Source organism: Myotis lucifugus, unplaced genomic scaffold, assembly GCF_000147115.1.
Source record: "Myotis lucifugus unplaced genomic scaffold, Myoluc2.0 scaffold_21, whole genome shotgun sequence".
NCBI classification, from domain to species: Eukaryota; Metazoa; Chordata; class Mammalia; order Chiroptera; family Vespertilionidae; genus Myotis; species Myotis lucifugus.
The window spans coordinates 3,593,912-3,619,042 of record NW_005871069.1 but is presented as its reverse complement, the minus strand read 5'-3'; the positions used below and the strand labels follow the sequence as shown (position 1 = coordinate 3,619,042).

The 25,131-nt window shown below is 35.6% G+C and overlaps 1 protein-coding gene across 12 annotated transcripts in view; it reads right to left on the bottom strand.

Annotated features, from left to right (window-relative positions):
- The window catches only part of EXOC2 (exocyst complex component 2), a 237,385-nt gene that overhangs the window by 47,385 nt on the left and 164,869 nt on the right, over positions 1-25,131 (bottom strand). For 11 of the 12 annotated variants that reach the window (XR_002828487.1, XR_002828488.1, XM_023751403.1 and 8 more), the window contains 3 exons: positions 22,215-22,281; positions 19,434-19,550; positions 5,525-5,666 (listed from right to left, as the gene is read on the bottom strand). Coding sequence is in view for 10 of the 12 variants with exons in the window: in XM_023751403.1 (XP_023607171.1) it covers positions 5,525-5,666; positions 19,434-19,550; positions 22,215-22,281 (326 nt within the window). In the remaining 2 variants the exon portion in view is untranslated. Of the gene's footprint in view, positions 1-4,416; positions 4,573-5,524; positions 5,667-19,433; positions 19,551-22,214; positions 22,282-25,131 lie in introns of those variants that run through there. The other variant, XM_006085717.3, reaches the window with a different exon arrangement.

Below are 25,131 nucleotides of genomic sequence, written 5' to 3'. Positions count from 1 at the left end.
TGTTTTCCTGTCTTTCCTTCTGTTTAGGTTGAGATATTGGTGGGGTGAGAGTTCCTTTTTTTCATCCTTCTCTAATACCAAACATGACTACTAATCAATGAGGATGATCCACAAAGCAATATAGCAATATCTTTTCATAGACCCCGTATCAGAACTGATAATGAACTTTAGTCAACTCCCCCAAAAATTTCAGAAAAAGATTTTCCCTATGAGTAAAGTTTAACAACTGATGAGATGAATGTTTAAATAGGAGGTGCCAATTTAACAATATAAATGGCAAGCAACCCACCACTCCGGAGTTCTTCATGCAGAAATAAATTCAATAGCTTACTGAAATACAACAATCTAGTTAAAAATCACAAAATAGTATTAGGAGAAAAGTGTTGGAAAAAACAACAACAACACACATACAATAACCAATCAAAATACTCTTCACATGGCAGTGGAAATATATTTTCCTTAGGTAAATGCAAAAAAAAGAAAGATAATTTAATAGAAAAAAATAGATGATTAGTCAAACAGTACAAAAGTTGTTTTTCACCCATAACTCAGTGGACTTTAATCAGCCAAGCAGCTACATCTTTTAAAAATAAATGGATACCCTATATAATAAAGAGCTAATATGCTAATTAGACCAAACAGCAGAACAACCATCAGACGACTTTCCGGATGACTATGCAGACAACCTTCTGGACGAAGCCGGGGCTGCAAGGGGCTGTGTGGACCGAGCCCCTTGCATGAATTTCGTGCATCCCCACAGGCAGTAACCGTTCTGGTTTCGTCAGCACAGATAAGTGAGCCTAGGCCTGAAGTTCACTTAAATGGAATCAACTCTTCCTACATGATGTTTTTTTGCATTTGGCTTCTTCACTTAAACATGATGTTTTTGAGATCTATCCACATTGATATGAGCAATGTATGAGTTCCAGTTGCTCCATATCCTTGCCAACATGTAACAGTATTGTCAGTCTCTTTAATTTTAGCTATTGTACTAGGTTTGAAGTAGTATCTCATTATGTTTATACTTGCGTTCCCCAATGACAATGTTGTATGCCATTCATTTATTGGCCATTTATGTATCTTCTTTTGTGAAATGATTGTTCATATATTTATAATAGAGGCCCGGTGCACAAAATTCGTGCATGGGGAGGGGGGGTGTTCCTCAGCCCGGCCTGCACCCTCTCCAATCTGGACCCCTCAGGGGATGTCCGACTGCTGGTTTAGGCCCAATCCAGGACTGCTGGCTCCTAACCACTCGCCTGCCTGCCTGATCGCCCCTAACCACCTCTGCCTGCCTGATCACCCCTAACTGCTGGCCTGATCGCCCCTAATCGCCTCTGCCTCAGCCCCGCCCCCGGGACCCAGGATTCCTTCCTCTGGCCAGCCGCAGGCACCCGGGAACCGGGCTTCCCTCCCTCTGGCCGGCAGCAGGCATCTGGGCCAGCTGCAGCTACAGAGGACCATGGGCGGGTGGCTTTGCCTGGGTAGGCCACAGGCTCCCAGGACCATGAGTGGGCGGCTTTACCTGGGCCGCAGCCACGGGCACCCAAGACCGCGGGGCAGGCAGCTTTTCTCCCTCTCCCAGGCCGCAGCAGCAGGTGCTGGTGTCCAGGACCGTGGGGCAGGCGGCTTTTCTCCCTCTCCTGGGCCGCAGGCCCTCAGCCCTCGCAGCCGCTGTGGCTTTGTCCGGATGGATGTCCGGAAGACATCTGGTCTAAATAGCATATTACCCTTCTATTAGTATAGATACTTATTCCAGTATATCTGTTGAAAAGACTTCCTTTCCCCATGGGAATGTCTTGGTGTCTTTGTCAAAAATCAACTATGCTTGTATGCGTCTATTTAATATTTTCTATTCTGTTTCATGGATCTATTTGTTTATCCTTATGCTAATACCATATTATCAATTATTCCAGTAGCTTTAAAGTCTTGAAGTCAATTAATGTGAGTATGACAACTTTCCTATTTTTTAAGATTGTTTTAGATATATAAATTCCTTAAACTTTTCTAAACAGATTTTACAATCATCTTACAATTTCTATAAAAAATCTTGTTGAGGTTTTAATTGGGAATGTACTGAATCTATGGATCAATTTGGGAGAAGTGATATTCTTGGAAGTCTCAATATTCTTAACAATATCAAGACTTTGAATAGAAAAACATGGCATATCCCCATTTAATTTCATTCAGCAGTAATTTCCAGTAAATAAGTCTTAAATGTCTCTTTATTCCTAATTGTGTATGTATTAACGCAAATGAAATTCTTATGAGCTTATTTTCTAATTTTTGCTGTTGTATTATATATATAATTGGTTTTTGTATATTGATTCTGAGAGTAGTTTGGTAGATTCTTTAGGACTGTCTACATAAATAATGTCTTGGAGTGAAAACACTTTTTTTGTATTATTTTCTCATGAATGAATGTTGAATTTTGTTAGGTGATGTCTCTGAACCTACTAAGATGACTATAAGGTTGTTAGTATAGTGATTGATTTTCAAATGTTTCACTAACTGTGCATGCCTGAGATAAACCTTACTTGGTCATAATGTATGTGGAGTACAGTACAGATAATATTGCTTTATTTGATTCACTAGGCTGTAATTTTCTCTCCTTGTAATGCCCTTGTCAGATTTTTGGTTTGGGGCTATGCCGGCTTTATAAAATGAGACTGAATGTGTTTCTTTCTCCTATATTTTCTGATAGTTTGTGTAAAATTGGTATATATTCCTTAAATGCTTCATAAAATTTATGAGTAAAGCTATCTGAACTTGGAGTGTCCTAAAAAAAAAAAAAAGGTTTTCTGATAAAGTTGTCGTAAAACTGGTATTAATTTTCCTTAAATGTTTCATAGAATTCACTAATAAAACTATCTGGACTTGGAGTTCTCTACAAAGAAAGGTTTTTCGTGTGAATTTAATTTAGTAAATTTTAGGGATTTTTCTCACATCAAACAAATGATTCTTTTAAAAGAAACTAGAAATAAAAAATAACGAAGTTTACCTTTTATATTTACCCACATATTCACATTTCAGGTGATTTCATTTCTTCCTTTAGATGTAAGTTTCCCCTACTATTACTTTCTTTGGCCAGCATTCCTTACAGCACAAGTCTGTGACTTTCTGCTGGAGTAGTAATCACCAGCTCCTGCAGACTAGAGGGAGCCGTAAGGTGATAGCTATATACAGACAGATCTGGGCCAGTCCAGGTTCACCTCCTTCAAAGGTTGAAGCATTCCTTCCAGTTTCTGTTTACTTTCTAGGACTCTCTAGTGCTTAAATTTTTAACTATGGAAGGGTTAGCCTGCCTGATACAGGTTCTTCCACCCTTTCTGGAGACCAGAATTTCTCTGAAGTTTCTATTTTTGATTCAGTGGTAGTACTAATTAATAAAGAACGCTAAATTCTGTCACTAATTTTAGAATATTCCATCACAGGCTTATACAAAAGCATCATAGAAACTCTGTAAGTATAATGTAAGTGTAAAATGGGGCTAGATAAGCTAACCTTACTAGATTTATCTTCATAAATTTGGCAACAGTTTTTACTCCTCCATTTTCAAATAACTAATAAAATGTTAAACATTGTTAAAAAAAAATCTTGCAATAACTAGAGACTTCCCTATGACTAACATTAAGATACTCTGGCTGTAATTATTCCAGCAATGCTAATTCCAAAAGCATATCAGGAAAAACAGTCAAATGACTTACTGAAATTTAGATTATCTGGTGTCATTTTTGAACTGTCAAATCAAGTGTGTGTCTATGAAGAAAATAAGTTAGTGTTAAATGCACCTTTTTTTTCATGAGTATGATGACTCTATGGAATTGTATACATTGTAAATTATATATTCTTTTTTAAAAATGAGAGGATAATAAATGCATTTGTCTAGAAATATATAAATAATATCTGTGTGTGTGTGTGTGTGTGTGTGTGTGTATCAATCTCAGGAATTATAAAGGAGTGTGTGTCCATCTCATCCACTGTAAAGGCTGCATAGTATTTAAAAGATATATAATAATTTGTTTAACACATTAACTAATGAGCATTTAGGTAGTATTTTAGATTTTGTTTATATAAAACAATGCTTCAATAAACATCACTGTACATATTTCTTTGCTTACTTGTCTGATATTTTTCTTAAGATAAATTCTTAGAGTTTTTAAGTAAATTATATAAGCATATACATGCATGCACATACACATACACACATATGTGTATGTATTTGTGTACAGTTGTGCCCATTTACACTCCTAGAAAGATGATGGGATAGTTTAGTTCTTGTTGCTTTTGCCAAAAAGCAGCTATCATCAAGTTTTTTAACATTTGCCCACTGGAGAGTTTTTAAAAATGACAATGTAATGCAATTTTAATTTGCGTTCTTGGAGTAGTGTGTTGGCCATTTTAGTTCTTTTGTGAATTTCATGATTTGTAGTTTTTCTTCTACCAGGTTATCTGTCTTTTTCTTAGTAGGTTTTTAATGGAGGTTAATGGGCTCTTTGTCTACCCTAACAACATAGCGCTTTTAGGTAGGGCCTGCTGGATTTGAACTCTGAACCCCAGCACCACCACATCCTAGTTAGAGAAAGGGAGAAAGAAAGAGAGAGAGAGGGAAACATCGATGGATTGCCTCCTGTATGTACCCCAACCAGGCACTGAACCCACCACCTTATGGTGCATGGGACAATGCTCCAAACAACTAAGCCACACTGGCAAAGGAAACAATAGTTATTTTTAAAGTATATATGGTAAAGGGATGTGACTTTCATTTGATATAACAAAGACAATATTGAAACTGTGTCAGTTATTCTCTTGCAGTTCAATTTTCTTTGCTAATCTCACTCCTACACATTTTCCTTCTATCCTTCACCTTTTAGTACCAATAATTAGGTCTTATGTAGAAGTGCCCAGATTTCTTAACTAAATTTTTTGATGATGGTCACAAAGTCATTGCATAACTATTGAAGTCTATTATATCTATGTAATAAAGCAGTATCGTAAGAAGCAAGTATGCATTACTAAAAATGATCAAATAATATAAGGTTTAATTAATTATTCTCTGGAATTTAAAAATGAATAATTCATTAAGTGTTATTAACTAAAAAGTGTAATAAACTCCAAACTATCAAGAAATGGGTTTAAGCCAACGGTTTTCAACCTGTGGGTCGCGACCCCTTTGGCGGTCCAACGACCCTTTCACAGGGGTCGCCTAAGACCATCCTGCATATCAGATATTTACATTACGATTCATAACAGTAGCAACATTAGAGTTATGAAGTAGCAACGAAAATAATTTTATGGTTGGGTCACAACATGAGGAACTGTATTTAAAGGGCCAGAAGGTTGAGAACCACTGGAGTTAATAAAAAGTTACAATCATACTATAATCCTTTAGTAAATATGAGAAATGTGAATTAAAAAAAAAGCATTTTAAGCATATTTTAATCGATAAAAAGCATATCCATATTTATTACTCTAGACAGATTAGACTATTTTTAGAGGACTAGGATAACTTGAAACCATTTACCTGTTGGAGGCAGGCAGTCTTTCCAATCAAAATAGCCTGCATAAATTCCAGGTTCTAAGGAGCCAACAATGGGATCTGCTTTCAACTCAATGTAATTTTCAAACAGTCTTTGGTCTAATTCTTTCAATGAGGCCATGCTAACCTAAAAACACATAATAAAAAGTAATTATAAGTTGTCATTTGAGGGTGGAAAAAAAGGAAATAATGTAAATTTAAAAATACTTCAGCATATTTTAAAAGTACTTATCAATTTTCCTACAAAAATCACATCTTTATTTTATTAATGTTCAGTAATAAAGACCACGCTTAGCATGACTATTCAATAAAATAAGAATGAATCCCCATGTGTGGACTACAGGTCTTTTACAGAATGTCCAGCCCACGTGTACTGGGAGTTCCTGATGGCGGTGGGAGTGGAGCAGGGCGAGGAGGTTAGTGAGCATCCGTCTGACCAGTCTGTGCCAAGTCTCACTGGTACCCAAGAGGCCAAGCAGTTACAGTGGGTGTATGGAGCACTAAGGGTGGAAAGTGAAGAGTCTGGGCCTAGGTTCCTCTTCAGTGGACTGGCGGTCTAGCTGCTTCCACACCACTGACCCACGAAACACAAGCTTCTTTCCAACAAAACACCTGAACTTCAAGAAGTTAATGTTGAAAAACAAGCACACAGCTAGTGAGTCTTGCAGCTACAAATGAGAATATCTGCCAAGCAGGGAATTCAGCTGTAGGAGAGAAAAGCAACCACTTGAACTTAGAAAAATACTGAAAATCCTTAAGGAGGTTAAAGTATAATATAAAAAAGACTTCATGAAGATAAAATACATGATTTCATCAGCTGACTAGGTTAATTGATGAAGTTGCTGGTCACTACTAAGATTGAAATTAAGTGCAATTAAGTACTTCAAAGCAGAGAGTAAAAATGTAAAGAGGTGGATATTATGAAGGAAGAGACTTAGAAGATAGATCCAAGAGCTCTAATATACAAAAAAGAAAAAGAAAAAAGAATTAAGTAGAGAACTATGAGCAGTTAGAGAAGAGGTAATAATTATCTGAATAGGTTTGCTGACTTCCAGGCTAGACTGTAAAGACACAGCTAGGCAAATACTATTAAAAGTACCAATTTTCTAAAATAATAAAAAGAGAAACTCTTTTAGGCTTCCAGATTAAAACAAATAATTTACCTACAAGAGAAAAAAATCAGTCTGTTATCGGCTTTTCTCAGATGCAACATTGGAACCTGAAATCACTGGAATAATATCTACAGGAATAAAAGAAATGCAACCCAAGAGTCCTATATTTAGCTAAGATATCATTCACTAACAGAGTCCAAGAAACTTATTTTTGAATATGTGAAGATTCAAAGAATATATCACCCATGTAACCTAAGAAAGGGCTCTCACCCAAAAGCAAATATATCAGACTGAGAAGGATGAACAATTGAGGAAAATGTAGTAAGGAATGAACCTTGAGCTCCCTTCCAGCCTCCTTCGTCCCTCTTTTTCTCTAATATTTAGAAACAAAAACTTAAATGATGATTGGAGATATTCTGGGAATGATACAAGTGCTAATTCTTGAAAGAGGAGAGGCATCCAAAAAGGAAATATTAATAAGAAGCTACAATGACAATGAAAATACAACATATCAAAATCTGTGCGACAGAGGTAAAGCAATGGGTTTTATCGCCAAAAACATATCCCTCAGAAAGATTTAAAAGAAAAAAAATCAAAATTAATATTTTTATCTTTTACCTTCATAGCTAGAAAGAAAACTGAACTCAAAAAAGTATAAGTAATAATTAAAAATAAGACCAGAAATCAATTAAATTTTTAAAAAGATTAATATGAGAAAACCAACAATGCCAAAAATAGGCTTTTGAAAGGGATATTATAGTTTTATGTAATCTGTCAACACAGAGGAAATTGACAAACTCCTGAAAAACACAATCTTCTAAAAATGGCACAAGTATTCCTATATACTCTAATAGAGTCCATTATTTCAAACTAGAGGTCCGGTGCATGAAAATTCGTGCACTCCGGGGAGTCCCTCTCACAGTCTGGGACCACTCAGGGGATGTTCACCTGCCAGCTTAGGCCCACTCCCTAGAGGACGGGGCCTAAGCTGGCAGTCAGACATCCCTCTGGCAGCCCGGGAGCCCTTGGGGGATGTCTGATTGATGGCTTAGGTCTGTTTCCTGCAGGGAGCAGACCTAAACTGTCAGCTGGACATCTTTAGAGCTGCCGAGGAGGTGGGAGAGGTTCCCGCCATCACCGCTGTGCTAGCAGCCATCAGCCCGGCTTGTGGCTGAGCAGAGGTCCCCCTGTGGGAGTGCACTGACCACCAGGGGGCAGCTCCTGCATTGAATGTCTGCCCTCTGGTGGTCAGTGCGCATCATAGTGGTCGTTCCAGGTCATTCCACCCTTAGGGTCAATTTGCATATTACCCTTTTATTATATAGGATGCTCTCATATGAGGAGAACTTCAGGACCAGATGTTTCACTGGTGAATTCTACCAAGCATTTAAGGAAGAAATTATCACATGCAAACTTTACTATAGACCAGAGCCTGAGAATGTTTCCTATTTTGTTTGATGAGGCCAGCAAAACCCTGATATAAAAAACTGTCAAGAATACTGTAAGCAAAGAAAATTACAGACCAATAAACAAAACCCCATGAACAAAGACATAAACATCCTAACAAAATGCTGGAAAATTGAATCTATAAATAAATAAAAAGGATACATTAGAGAGAGGTGGAATTATTTTAACAGGTGAAAAAAAAAGGACTCGATAAATGCCCCTTCTCCCACTTATATACAAGATTATAATGGAGGTACTAGTCCATGCAACACAGTAAGAAAAAAATATCAGAAAAGAAGTTGAACTGTCTTTTCAAGACATACTATAAACCTATAATAATATATGCATAATTAACACAATGATAATGAACAAAATGCAATACTTAGTAAAAGATAAATCATAGACCAGAATATAACAACTAAAACCACAAAGCCCCTGGGAAAAAAATATTCAAGACATTGAGGCCGACAAGGATTTTGACAGGATATGAAAGGCATTAAACATTTAACAAACTGACAAACTGGGTCTCATCAAAATTAAAAATTTCTACTCAAAAGATACCATTATAAGAACAGAATAGCAAGCTACAGGCTGGGAGAAAAAATAGACACCTGACAAAGAATTCATTTACAGAATTCAAAAAATCACTCATAGAAAGGTGAACAACCCAATTAAAAAATGAGTAAGCAAAAGAAGATATCTAAAAATGGATATCTGCATATATAAGATGCTTAAAATCATTACTTTTATCAGGGACAGTCAATGAAAGCAATGAGACTGACTAACATAAGAAAGGTAACATTGTCGGTGAAGATGTGGAGCACCTGGAAGACTCATACATTGCTGGCTGAGTGTAAAATAAGAAAACAATTCTTGGAAAACAATTTGGTTTCTAATCAACTTATTCCCTGACTAGCAATCCCACTTCTAGGTATATAAAGAACCTCCTTTATCAGCAGGGATACATTTCAGGACTCCCCATGGATGCCAGAAACCCTGGATATCAAACCCTATTCACAATATTTTTTTCTATAAATATATACATATGATAAAGTTTAACTTGTAAACTGGGAACAGTAAGAGATGAACAACAATAGCTAATAATAAAATAGAACAATTATAACAATATACAGTACTGTAATAAAAGTTATGTGAGTGTGATCTGGTCTCTCTCTCTCACAAAATACCTAATTGTACTACATGGACAGTGTGGTTACTCTGGACAAAGGGATTATTCACATCCCAGGGAGGGATGGAACAGAACAGAAAGAGATTTCATTATGCTGCTCAAAACAGTACGCAATTTAAAACATGAATTGTTGCCCTGGCTGATGTTTCTAAGTGGTTAAAGCACGGGCGCACTCTCCAAAGGGTTTTGGTTCAATTCCCAGTCAAGGGCATGTACCTGGGTTGCAAGTTCAATAATCCCCAGCCCAGGTAGGGGCACATGGGAGAGGCAACCAATCCATGTGCCTCTCTCTCATTAATGTTTCTCTCCCTCCTTCCTTCCCTCTCTCTCTCCCTCTCCCTTCAACTCTCTCTAAAAATCAATGGAAAAAATATCCTAGGGTGAGGATTAACAAACAAAAAAAATAATAAAAAATAACTAATAAATACATAAGTAAATAAATAAAACATGAATTGTTTATCTGGAATTCTCCATTTAATATTTTCATTCCATGCTTGTTCATAGGACTAAAACTATGGAAAGTGAAACTGCAGTTGAATGGGGAATTACTGTATCCATGATAAGAGAGTACAAATGTTCACAAAAAGATTTTATAGCAATGTTCACACCACCTACATTCATTAAACCTACAATTCCAACAATCCAATGTCCAGTATTATGAGAATGATAAACAAAATTTGGTTATACAAACTCAGCAATAAAATAAAATCACTGAGAGACACACAACTTCAGTGAATCTCAGAAAGTATTAAGTTGGAACAAAAGCAGCCAGACACAAAAGGCGACATACAAACTGTATAGTTGCATTTTATATTCAGTTGAAGAACTGGCCAAAAAAAATCTATGCCCACAGAAATTAGAATAGTGGTGAGATAGTCCTATTGACTGGAATGGGGCATGAGGGAAATTTTTATCTCTTGATCTGGGTGGTGGATACTCAGAGGTATATATGTGTAAAAAGTCACCAATCTATACACTGGAGATTTGCCTGTTTTACTCCATATAAATTATACTTCAATATTTGTAAAAAATGTTTGAAAAGAAATGGATGAGTAGACAGATACTAGACAAATAAAACAGAGAGTGGAGTGACAGCATAATTTGTGACAAGGCAGGAATAAAGTCAATAATTTTGTTGTGAGAATATAAAAAGATAATTTATAAAACTTGTGTAGCAAATGTGTACATAATAAATGCTAGCAGCAATTATTATTATTATTATTTATTATTATTATTATTATTATTATTATTTCAAGTGCCTTGTTTTCACTAATACCCTGTTCAAACCAGCTATGAACACAGATGTTAACACTTGGAGTGCGGGAAACGAGTTAAGTCGGCTCGTGTGAATTGCGCGTACTCCGCGGGAGCCGTCTTTAACTCGGTTCATATAGATTTGCGGTGGAGTGCGGGAAACGTGTAAACTCGGGCCGATTGTAACTGCGTATTACCAAATATTTGTTTGTAATCCACCCTTTTGGTGGATGGAACAAAACCAAAAGACAGAGCCATCTTATATTTTGGCGGGAAATTCACCTGCACTCCAAGTGTTAACTAAGTGTGCTTGACCCAACTTGAAATGCAAGGGTAAGGACCATCCATTATTAAAGCATCTCCAGACAGTGACGGATGGAAGCAAAATGAAAAAATCCTGTCAAGGAGATCACTGTCTAACAGAAAAGAAAGACAAACATTCATAAAACTACATGTTAAAAATACGGCTATTAGAGATACATACAGAGAGTGTTTAAGGGGCACTACTAAGAGGACTGTAAAGGCTTCACAGGGAAGGTGATGCCTGAGAGCATGCTATCCGTGTAGGCCAGATGACTGTAACCAAAACAGGGCAATTATCTAAAGAAAAAAAGGAGGGGTGCTAATTCAATAATTATGTACTCAGAAACAGCTGTACTCACTAAATTCCTACATATTAAAACTGGGCAGCACCTTCTAAAGTACTTCAGACAGTTGCCAATAACTTAGAAAAATACAGACTATATTAGAAGGCCATATTTTAGATGTGGGAACAAGTAATACCTGTAATAACTAACTCCAATAACTTCTTTAGCAGAACATCTGTCAAGGTACTCTTCTACCACATGCCCGACCTGTATTGAGCAACTGCTCACAGTGGACAGGTCCTGGAAAGCAAACATCTACCAAGTAGATGTCATACTTCCTCCATTTCTACACAGTTGTCTTCAACTCAAAATAGTTAACACAGTAAAATCATTATTTTGATTTATTTCAATATTCCAAACTTACATTTTTTAATTTACTATTTCAAAAAAATTTTTTGTAAAAATGCTTTTTAAAATAAAGTATGTTTCTGAGAAAGGAAAAATAGATAACAAAACTGTTTGTTTTCAAAGATGAGTACATTTAACTGAGCCATCTCTATAGAAATAAACTAACTCATCAAACTCTAATCAGAACTTCCATCTAAGTGAATTTGAATTACTAGGTTTAATCAAATTAATCTACTTTTAATTCATTGCAAGTGGATGGTGAGGCAGATGCAAACTGACATTCCTTTATGTTATTGAACCATAACTTATCAAATTTGGACAAACTAAATACCAAGTAAATAATTAATTTAAAAAATAAACTCTTAATCCTGAATAGAGGTGGCACTATTAAAACAACAACAAAAAAGAAAACTGGATAAAACAGAATATATTCTTACTCTGAAACAAAATAACAGGCGATGTTTCTATGACTTGTTAGTGAACACCATCATTTCTCACTTCCTTTACCTTCTACTGAGATTCTAACCTGGTGACTTACTATTAATCTTTATCATCATTCCCAAAACTTTTTTCTGTGAATTTTTTATAATCAAGCTAACTACCTTATATCCCATTAATTAGACTTTACTGATTGCTTCAATCTTCTCCTTTTAAGGAAGGGATAAAGGGATAGTCTTTTTTTACTATACACTGTATTTTACTTGGCCACTTACACAGAACAATCTGAAGGACACTGGAAAGAACTTTACTGCCATACCACCATCTCCCATACCAGCGATTTTCAATCTTTTCCATCTCATGGAACACATAAACTAACTGCTAAAATCCTGAGGCACAACCAAAAAAAAATATATTTTTTGCCAAACTAACAAAAAAATAGATATAATTTTGATTCAGTCACACTGAACGGCTATTGTGTTGACTCTTGTAATTTTTTTATTTGACAATCTAAGGCAGTGGTTCTCAACCTTCCTAATGCCGCGACCCTTTAATACAGTTCCTCATGTTGTGGTGACCCCCAACCATAAAGTTATTTTCGTTGCTACTTCATAACTGTAATTTTGCTACTGTTATGAATCGTAATGTAAATATCTGATATGCAGGATGTATTTAGGCGACCCCTGTGAAAGGGTCGTTCGACCCCCAAAGGGGTCGCGACCCACAGGTTGAGAACCGCTGATCTAAGGGAAAAGAGGTCAGAGCCTCTGACTACTCTGCTACTGCATATTTTAAAAATTCTGTGGCACACTAGTTAAAAATCACTGTGCTACACTGATGTTTGAAATTATACCCTTCCAGAGTAAGTCAATAATTTTCTATCACTTAGCAACAAAAATGAAAAAGAGTTTCTGAAAATGAAAAACTGAAATATCAAAAGACAGTAAGTTTCAGCAAGCTTAGACATAATTGAGGAGAAATGAACAAGAAGAGAGAACTTTAAAAATGATTCCTAATCATTTCATAGAATTAAAGATGAGGGGAAATACATAAAATAAAAATATGAGAGATGGAGAATAAAGCGAGAGATCTAATAAATATCCAATAGGAGATCTTGAAGGAGAAAAGAGTTAATAGAGAAAATATTAAGAGGTAATGGCTGAGAATTTATCAGAATTGATTAAAGGTATAAATCAGAGTCAAGGGAAAAACGGCAAAAAAGTAATACTCATATCAAGAGATACATTATGGTGACTTCAGAATGCTGGAGACAAAGAAAATATCTAAAAAGTAGCCAAAGAAAAATTTTCATACATGCTTTCTAGTCATCAACAGATTAAAGACCAAAATACTGTAAACAAAGGAAAGGAATGGATACAGAAGATTCAACAACACAATTCACAAAATTGACTTCATGGACATATATGGAATGTGGCATTCAAAACTGAAGGACATAATCTTTTCAAGAAGGTAGAATATTTAAGAAAGCTCACCATGTATCCTGCAAAGCAAGTTTCAACAAAGTTATTACAAACCTATTTTCTGACCTCAGAACCATTAAGTTAGAAATCTGTAATAAAGAAAACTAATTCCCAATATGGAAAAGATTCCTCTCCCAATTTGAAAATTTAAAATCACATATGTTGTGTGTAAAAAAACAACTCATGAAATTAAAATTAGAAAATACAAAACTAAAAAATTAAAATACCATATGTTAACATGTAGAACTTAGCTAGAGAGATAAAGGGAAATTCATAGTCTTAAATGTTAGTATTAAAAAGTCAGAAAGGTATGGAATCAATGAGTTATTAAAAAACACACACAATCAAGCTAAGCACCAAAATTACTACAACAGAAAAAAAAATATATATATATAAAGAGAGAACAGTAAAACTAAGAGTTGGTTCTTGAAAAGATTCTGGCAGGAATGATCAAGAAAAGACTGAAAATATTAAGCAAGCAAGCAAGTATAAATGTGGGTCAGAACTTCAAATGCAGTGAGATTGAAATAATATGAAACTACTATAAAAAATACTAGTATTAGGCCTAATTTGAAAATGTAGGCAAAATAGGTGAAATCCAATACACATACAGTTGACTATAAAGAAGAAAGAAGAAGATACACTCTAGCTCACTTTATAAATTAGTATAACCACCATACAGCAACATGAATAGCAAAAACAATATTGAGTAGAAAAAGAAAGTATAGAAAAAGACATACCAGATGATCCCATTTATGCTCTTTAAAAGTAAAAAAACAGGTAATATGGAACAAAGTACAGTTTAAAAACTGCAAAGTACAACAGAGTCCATAGGGAAAGGAGGGTGATGCAAACAAATGAGCAGGCATGAAGGGGTCTGAAATGACGCTTCATTTCTTCAGCTTGGTGGTGGGTGCACATGTTCATTTTATTATTCTTATATCTACATAAGATCCATTCTTTTGTAAAGATAAAATATTTAATAAAAATTCTTGAATTTTATAATCTAAAAAAGGAATATATCCTAAGAAACCCAAGACAGCAATCAGAAAGAATATATGCACTCCTATGTTTATAATAGCATTTATTTACAATAGCTAAGATTTGGAAACAGCCCAAGTGCCCATCAGCAGAGGAGTGGATAAAAGAGCTGTGATACATTTACACAATGGAATACTATGTGGCAGTAAAAAAGAAGGAACTCTTACCCTTTGCAACAGCATAGATGGACCTGACGAGTATTATGCTAAATGAAATAAGCCAGTCAGAGAAAGATAAGATCACATGATCTCAGTCATATGTGGAATTTAATGAATAAAATAGATCCAGAGACAAAGAAGCATGGAACAGACTGACGAATTTCAGAGGGAAGGCAGGGATGGTTGGGGAGAGATTATCGGGGGAACTTATATGCATACTAGAGGCCCAATGCACAAAAATTCATGCAAGAGTAGGCCTTCCTTCCCCCAGCTGCCGGCACCGGCTTCCCTCCTGCACCCAGGACCCGGGCTGCTTCCTTTCAGCCGCTGCCGCCAGGCAACCGGGACCTGGGCTTCGGTCCGGCCCTGGCTTCATCCAGAAGGACATTCGGTCTAATTAGCATATTACCCTTTTATTATTATAAACTAGAGGCCCGATGTACAAAGATTCATGCAAGAGTGGGCCTTCCTGCCCTAATCGGTTTGGCTCAGTGGATAGAGCGTCGGTCTGCAGACTGAAGGGTCTCAGGTTCAATTCCGGTCAAGGGCATGTACCTTGGTTGTAGACACATCCCCAGTAGGGGGTATGCAGGAGGCAGCTGATCGATGTTTCTCTCTCATCAATGTTTCTAACTCTCTATTCCTCTCCCTTCCTTTCTGTAAAAAATCAATACAAAAAAAAAAAAAAGAATGGGCCTTCCTTCCCCTGGCTGCCGACACTGCCATTGCTCCAGCCTGGAGCCGCCTTTCCACCTTCCCACACTGCCCAGAGGCCCAGAGTGGCTGGGGCGGTGCAGAATGCCTGCATCATAGCCATGGCGACGACACAAGCATCCCCCGCCCCGCTGCCCCTGGCCACGCAGTGCCTGTGTATGCAAATTAACCCACCAGCTTTGTTGAGTTAATTTGCATACTCACTCCTGATTGGCTGGTGGGCGTTGTGAGGATACGATCAATTTGCATCTTTCTCTTTTATTAGTGTAGATATGCACAGCCCATGGACACAGACAATAGTGTGGTAAAGACCTGGGAGGGGTGGGTGTGGGGTGGAGAGGGTTAATGGGGAAGAAAAGGGGGACATCTGTAATACTTTCAACAATACAGATAAATTTAATAGAAAGTATACCAATATTAAACTAATCATAATGTCATGTGTTAAAATGCTATTCCAGGGGTGTGAATAAAACATCATCAGAAGAAGACGATTTGATTCATTTTGTACCTTGGAAAAACAGATAAGAAGAGGTCATAAGAGGCTCTTTACAGGATGAGACTTTGTATCTGAGTGAGGCTTTGAAGGATCAAGATTTTGTCATGTCAAGACTGAGGAAAAGGCATTCCTGATAGATAGTAAAACAAACTATATGTAAGTGTTCTTAAAATAGAGCCTGATAAGCTAATGTTCAGTAAATTAATGAGCAGACATATTGCATGAAATGATCAAGGAAAGATGAGTGGCTAGATGAAAGGGGATTGGAGTAGGGGTGTTAAATGCCATGAAAGAAAGACTAAAACAGTTCAAACATCAACCTATCTATGTTGCTCTTCCGTTTAAACTCAATCCTTTTCCACTACTGTGCTATTGTAGGAGCCTCCCTCCCAAATTCTTAGCTTAATCTCTAAATTCTATCTGTGGCGTTTCCAGGATGGAGCTTTCAGAAATACAGATCTGATTATATTTTTCTCCTTCCCACATTTCAGTGCTCCTCATGGCATTCATCTCCCAATTTATAATTCCTGTCCATAAGATCTTAAACTCCCAAAAGGATTAATTTGCAACTAATTTATTTTATTAAAATAGCTTCTAAACAAAATTTAGCTAATTTATATTATTAAGAGATCAGGGAAATAAATAAAGTGAGGTCACAAACCATAATCATTCACTTCTGTGAATTCAAAAGGTTTGATGCAAAATTTAAGGATTATATACAATTAAGCTAAACATACTTAAATACGTAAAATATAGCACATATGGTTCAAGTGACACAAAATCTTTAAAACATTGCTGTCGGTATAGAATCTTCCCTGGATATACTAAAAAAAACCCAAAAAAACTGTCCTCTCTCAACCCCCATGTAGTAGTAAAACCTCAATCAAGAATTTAATGACAGCTCTAACTGGTTTGGCTCAGTGGATAGAGCGTCAGCCTGCAGACTGAAAGGTCCCAGTTTCGATTCCGGTCAAGGGCATGTACCTTGGTTGCGGGCACATCCCCAGTAGGAGGTGTGCAGGAGGCAGCTGAGTGATGTTTCTCTCTTATCAATGTTTCTAACTCTCTATCCCTCTCCCTTCCTCTCTGTAAAAGAATCAATAAAATAAAATTAAAAAAAGAATTTAATGACAGACTTGTTTAATGACTACAGTTCTGAGTAAACTGAAAATCTGCAATTATCATACTGTTAATTGGACATTTGCTTTTTAAAGACTAAGACAGGTTAAAATAGCATTTTATATATGTAAAAAAGATTCCTTGGAATTATATAATTACAGTTACCACATCTTCCTATTCCTTTGGTGTATTTCCAGGGAACAATTTTGTTCTTTATTTTAAGATATATGGTTCTGGGCCAGAAAGCACTCTGGATTTAGAATGAGAAAACTTAATGTTAAGTCCTGCTTTACTCTGCTACTTATTAAATAGGTCAAATCATTATCTTCTCCTAGCATCTTCTGTATGAAAAAAAAACCTGAGTTAATAATACCTTAATTACTTCACAGGGTTATTTGCAAAATGTATGTATGAAATCATTCCAGCTTTAAACAATCATTGGTCACTATTTAATAAACTCCTAAAAAGCACAGTTATTTCTGTACCATCTCAATATTAAAATTCTTTCTACTTTTGAAGATGGGGAACAAGATTTAGGGAATTAACAACTATTACTTTTCATCCTTCTATTGTTAGGAGAACCAATAGGGAAGCAGGAGAAAATATGCTCAGACGAACCCTTGGCAAACCACCAGTTCATCCCTGGAAGGAGATCTGAGAGAATGTGTAGTGTCTGGTGACACTAAGTGAGAAGCCCTCAATGAGCCATTATCTCTAAGAGCAGAAACAGGGCAAAAGGATAGATACTAAGTTATTCATGCGATCTATGTGCCCCCTTGATTTCTCAGGAATCTTACCCCTAGATTAGCTGTCTTTTGAAAACAGACGATGAAAAACAATAGCAGCTGGCAACCTTTTTTCCCTTAATGCAAAAATATATTTAACTTGGGTGGTATCATGTAATTAATGAATTTACTCATTAACAAACAAAATTAACACAAATGTTATCATCTAAATCTACTTTACTATTTATACAACTTAATAATTTCAAAATATCACTGGTCAATTAAAATTTTCAAATTCTGAATGTGAAAAATAGCCTACCATTTATTCTAAGCTGCACTCAGAAACCCTTCATATTACCTTTGTCTCAAAATGATCTGGACAAAGTCTATTTATATGTCACTTTCATTTTACTTCCTAAATATATAAACTGAAACAATAGATAGTTCTGATTTATAACTTTTTAAAAAACTAAAGGAAACCAAACTTACTGAAATTCCTAATCATTTCATGTATTTTTAAATGATTAAAAATTCTCCAATAAATATACTGATGTCATTATTGTTACTGCATAAAAACAAAGTGTTCTCTGCAAGAGAACACCTTACAGTACTCAACACAAAAACTTAAGGAAATAAACTCGACTTTTGACCCTACAGCCTAAGTCACAACATTTCTCATCAGAATGATTAATTTTTACAAAAAGACAGGAAAACAAGACACAGCCACCCACTTTGATATTCTCATTCTTTGAAAAAAAAAAATCCCAATTGAGCTCATGAACTGGAACCATCATTTTGCAAAAAGTATGTGATCCATCGAGAGTACATTTTGATTATAAGATTAACAAGATCATTATCTTTCTTATTCTTTGCACCGAGAAAACTGTACTGACATTAAAAAGTGGTTCTAGCTTAGTTTTACTTAGAAATCTGATAAACTTTTGCCCAGGAACCAACTAACCTTTAGTAACAAGGTTACTTCATTTTTTTCCTTTTCTGGTTACTTGAAAACATATAAACAACAAAATATAACTTTTAAAAAACCTACTCCATTGATACAGAACTCATTTTTGTGCAGCCTTGCTATATCCATTGAGTAGAGAATGGAGACTATGTGTTTTTCAGTTAAGATATTAAGCAAGATATTAAGCATCCTACAGCTCTTGTAAGCCAGTCTCGTGTGTGTGTATGTGTGTGTGTGTGCATTTGTGTCCTGCTCAAGCACCTGTGTGACTGCTTAAGTAGTGAAGCAAAAGGATCATTTTAGACACATGGAGAGGGAGAGAAAAAAGTGTGAATAAGCAGGAAGAGATTTTTTTTTTCTGCAGGCTCAGGAAGTCTGCTGTTGGCTATGAGTAAAAGCTTTAATCTAAAAGGAGCCAAAATTTGAGATAATTCTTAAAGATTTGGGTTTTATGCCTTTGTGTCATTATTTTTCCCTCTTACTTTTGAATAACTTAGGTGGGGAGTAAATCAGCTCTAACCTTGAGAAAACTTTGCTCTAGAGGAAAGAAGAGAGCATTACATTAATTATTCAAGGTGAGTTATGAGAAGGACAAGAGTCATTCAAAAAACAGGGTGGGATGAAAATAGGGAAGGAATATGGGAGGGGAGGGCAAGAAGAGGGAAAAGGACAGGAAAGCAAAAGAAAGAGGGTGCTGAGAAAGTAGTTTGGAAACTAAATTGATAAAAAAACCAACTTGTCCATTTAACATAATTCACTTACCTGTGTTATTTTTTCTATTCCTTGAAAGTTGTGCTTTTCAAAATGTTCTGCTATATTTAGGAAGGTGTGACATTGTAGGTAGCAGCAATTACTTAGGACTATCAAAAGTTGTTGTTCCTAAAAGTAAAACAAATTTTTATAAAATTACATTTATATTAACAAATTTAAAGTCTAATAGTTACCATTAAACTTAATTATAATCTCTTGGTGTTTAATATCAATATTCAACATTTCGGTTTCCTTGACTCCTTCTTTCCCAATATTAACACAGAGAGAAACATTAATACAATTCTATAATTTTCATTGCTCATGATTATATAATACAGATTCAAATAATGTTCCTTTTGAAATTTAACAGCTACAGAGAGAAATAGGCTGATGAAAAACAGTTAACTAAAGTAGAATCAGCTGTAGTTCAAATAAAAGGGATTCATGTTATTAGTTATTCTACTTAATACTTTGTGCACAAAAAGCTAAAAATGGATATTTTTAAGCTATTACAAAAACTGTGGAAACTCTTAGAAAATAGTTTATAAGAAAATTATAATACAATCCATATGAGGGCTCTTTTAAAAACGTGGAACTTCACAGAATTTTTTATGTACGACAGTCTCCCTCTTTTGGGGAGTGAAGGCACACAGGATAGAAGACTCCTGCAGTGTCAGTAACAGAGAGGACTAGAGCCCTATATTCTATACTCACCAGAGTTGTAGCTGTTTAAAGTCATTTCTAATCAAAATTACAGACCCCAATGCTGATAAATAAACCATCTTTTACTGTTCAGAAGAACTATTTTTGTAAATAAAATTCCAGGAATGGTATTTGTCACTGCTATTGAGGCTCACAGAGAGCACTTTCCCGGTGCTCCCTCAGTTATAAGAGCATTATCTGGACAAATGTGACTAATTTAGGGCCTTAGTTTAAGATCTCTTGACTAAAAACGAAGGCAAAAACCACTTTCCAGGAAAAGTGCTCACCCAAATTTGTTTCCTATTTCATATGTAATCAGAATAGCTTATGTTAGTCAATATGATAAACATGGAAATAGGCCTCTGTCCTTTGACGTATACAAACCACAGAATAAACTTTTTTTCCATATTATTTTGTGTGGGTTTTTTGTTTGTTTTTTTTCTTTATTGATTAAGGTATTATATATGTGTCCTTATCTCTCCATTGCCCCCCACCCCCACTCATGCTTTCACCCCCCTGTTGTCTGTGTCCATTGGTTAGGCTTATATGCATGCATACAAGTCCTTTGGTTGATCTCTCCCCGCCTTACCCCCACCCGCCCCTCTTTAAACTCACTTGCCAAGCACAAATTATATCTCCCAATAATTTCATTTGGGCCCCTCAAATTTTTAAAAACTTTCTAAATTTTAAAAATGTTTATTTAATATGTTCATATACTTAATATGTTCCTCTCTATTTCTGGCGGAGTGTAGTCTAGTCAATGCCTTTTTTGGTCATCAACAAATATAATTAAAAGACCAAGGAATTATTAAGGTACCTTCAAGCAAATGAAACACTGTTAATAGCCCTCATAATCTATAGGTGGGAAATGGAGTACAGAACAAGGTAAAGAGGATTATGGCATGTAAGCTCCTTCCACACTTGTGCTTAAATGACAAGTAAAAATCAGAAAGAGAGCAATGAACAGCTCTGGAAAGGTGCACAGGTGAGGCTGGGAGGCCATATTCCCTATTGCCCCAGACTTGGTGTTACTCTTATGTGGTCCTTGTACATAAAGCACATGAAATAAAGTAAATATGTCTTACCAGCCACTCTAAACATGCTGCACTCCTTGAAATTCTCATCTGGACTCCCATTAATAAATTCAATTCTTAACTGCCTTATCCATCATCTTCCTTCCGAATATTAGCCTTATCTAGGAGTTCATCATACCCATAGTAATTAGCTCTCTTTAGTTGAAGAAAAATGGTTCTTCCCCTCAAATGGAAAAACTATCTGAGTGACCTAAAGCTTTACCCTTAGTGTTTCCCCACTCCCCTCTAATCTAACCAATTAGGAGATCATATATACATATATACACACACACACACACACACACACACACACACACACACACCACGTATTTTGGTTTTGCCATGGAATTTTGTGTTCAAATAAAATGCTATTATGGAACTGACAGAAATAAAATAGAGAAAAGCAGAGTCTCTCTGGTTAAAAAGAAAACATGTGCATGGAACAGGCATCTGTCCTTTGTCTCCTCTCCAACTTTCAAGCACCAGGGACCTACTAGGACACGTAGTTCACACAAGAACATGCAAAATGTGGAGAGTAGAAGGAACTAGTTAAGTTGCAACTTGAGCTAAAAAGATTTTAAGTGTAGAATATATATAAAATTCTATAATTTTTTAACATTTTCACAAAATAAAACACAATGCTACAGCACTAAATGTAGTAGGTAATTTAGATAGATTTTATGAAATAGCCATTAAATAGTTGTTTTGTTGTTGTTGTTTTTTTAAATCCCTCCCCCCACGGACATTGCTTTGTGAGGGGAGAGAGGGGAGGGGAAGTGAGGGGGAGGGGAGGAGAGGGGAGGGGAGGGAACATCTATTGGATGTCTTCTGTACATGCTCCAACCACGGATCAAATCCGCAACCCCAAGTATGTGCCCTGACCAGGAAATGAACCATCAACCCTTCAGTGCACAGGACGATGCTCAACCAACTGAGCCACTCTGGTCCAGCTACATAGTTTTTAAATGACATGTTTCACCCTCTATTTATCATCTTAATTACTTATCATCTTACTTACAGAAGTCAAACTGAAGTCTTCATGAATACTTCCAAATAAATCAGGAGAAGAAACATCAACGGAAAGACTGAATATAAAAGCAAGAAAGAGAACAGTTACAATCAAAGCCCTAAAATTAAAAATGCTAATATAATGTTATATGTCAACTATACCTCAAAAAAAAAAAAGTGAACCTTATGTTAATTTGGCTTTAAAATCTTTTGGTCGGTTCTCTGCATAGTGGGAATTGAGATGGCAGAGTAGGTAGATCCTGAGCTCACCTCCTCCCATGGATACAACAAAACTACAACTAATACACAGAAATAAACACAGGGAGACAGGCAAAATGAGGAGATGGAGAAATGTGTTCTAAACAAAAAAAGGACAAAATCCCAGTTAAAAAACCTAAATGAAATGGTGATTAAGCAGTCTAGCAAATAAATAGTTCAAAATAATGGTTATAGAAATGCTCAATGAATCTGGTTGAAGAATGAATGAACTGAGTGAGAAGTTCGACAAAGAGACCAGGGGAAAAACACACAACCAGAACTAAGAATATAATAACTAAAATGAAAAATATATACCATAGGGAATCAACAGCAGGTTAGCTGCTACAAAAGAAAAAATCATAGATTTGGAAGACAGAGTAGTAAAACATCAACTAATCAGAAGAGCAAAAAGAAAAAAGTTTAATGTATCTCTGGGACAACATCAAGCACACCAGTATTTGCATTGTGAAGAAAAGGGAACCCTCATGTACTATTGGTGGGATTATAAATTGCTGCAGCCACTATAGAAAACAGTATGGCAGTTCCTTAAAAAATTAAAAATAGCCCTAACCAGTTTTGCTCAGTGGATAGAGCGCCGACCTGTGGACTGAAAGGTCCCAGGTTAAATTCCGGTCAAGGGCATGTACCTTGGTTGTGGGCACATCCCCAGTAGGAGGTGTGCAGGAGGCAGCTGATCGATGTTTCTCTCTCATCAATGTCTCTAACTCTCTACCCCTCTCCCTTCCTCTCTGTAAAAAAATCAATAAAATATATTTAAAAAATTAAAAATAAAACAACCATACTACCCAAACTTCCACTCGTGAGTATTAATAAAATAAGTAAATACTTCAAAATCACTATTTCAGAATACATACGTACCCTACCCTATGTTCATTGCAGCATTATTTACAATAGCCAAGAAATAGAAGAACCTATAGATATTTATAGATGCATGAATGGATAAAGATGCTATGTCTCTCTCTCTCTCTCTCTCACACACACACACACACACACACACAGACAGACATAGGAATATTATTCGGCCATTTAAAACAGTGAAATCTTGCCATTTGCAACATGTATAGATGTAGGAGGTACTATACTAAGTGAAATAAGTCAGACAGAGAAAGACAAATACCGTATGATTTTCTTTATATGTGGGATGTAAAAAAGCAAATCAAATGAACAAATAAAACAAACAGACTCATAGATACAGAGAACAAACTGATTGATGTCAGAGGGGAGGGTGACGAGGGAAAGATTAAAAAAGGTGAAGGGGATCAAGAAGTACACACTTCTAGTTATACAATAAATAAGTAACAGGAATGTAATGTACAGCTAAGGGAATATAGTGAATAATATAACTTTGTATGTAACAGATGGTTACTAGAATTATTGTGGTGATCACTTCATAAGGCATATAAGTGCTGAATCACTATGTTCTAACACCTGAAACTAATATTGTATATCAACTGTACTTTAATTTAAAAAATTGATCCTTTGGTGAAAAAAAATCAAATAACTTTCTGTAAGTTTCTAATATTTAACAATCAATAGCTCAAATTAGACACTATAAACCAGGGGTCCTCAAACTTTTTAAACAGGGGGCCAGTTCACTGTCTCTCAGACCGTTGGAGGGCCGGACTATAGTTTAAAAAAAAACTATGAACAAATTCCTATGCACACTGCACAAATCTTATTTTGAAGTAAAAAAACAAAACGGGAGCAAATACAATATTTGTATTTGCATGTGGCCCGCGGGCCATAGTTTGAGGACCCCTACTATAATCTATCTATTACCAAGGGCCATATAATTTTGAGTTTCCTAATCCTGACTTAATTAAATTTAAAAACAAATCACCAAGGGAGAAAATAACTCATAATTTAATTTCTAGGTATAGACTTACATAATTGAAATGACCATGACTATCAGAATCTCCACAAGGCTTTTTCAAGCTCACCTTCAGAGTCAACCATTTATAACTGAGTTGAGTTAGGGAATTAGTTAACAGCTCACAAGTGAAAGATATATAAAATTAAAGGAAAACTAGAAGAATTAAATATTTATTATGTCTCAGAGAGGTGACAGTTTCTATACTGAAAGGCAAAACCCAATACCAGGAAACAGAAAAACAGGAAAAAAATTCTTAATTTTTCTATTATGAATTTACAGGCACTTATTTCAGTATTATGTGTGTCAGAGCATAAATCTTAGGTGCACAAAGTTACACATGGCAATGTCATTCAGAAAAACTAGATTTAAAAAAAATCCTATAGAACAATCTGAAAAATATTTAAAAAATAAAAGCATTATCGCATGGATTTGTAAATATCAAGAATCAAGATCTGTCTTCTGCAGTCCAAATAACTTAAGCCTGACCCAGAATTAATCTCACTAAAATAATTAGTCTTTAACAAGAATATTAGTGAAATCCTCTCCACCAGAATTATAAAAGTTAATGAATAAGTTATATACTTTAATTTTCTACTTTATTATTTATAAAACTTCGTTTGGATAATTACTGAGCTGATCATGTGTTCAGTTTACTCAACACTTCTCTAGTAATGATGAGTTCAGAAGATAAAGAAACTATGGAAAAAACATAGGTCAAATATAGAAAACTATAAATTTCTTATAATAATTTATCTCTCTTATTGGAAATCTTAGT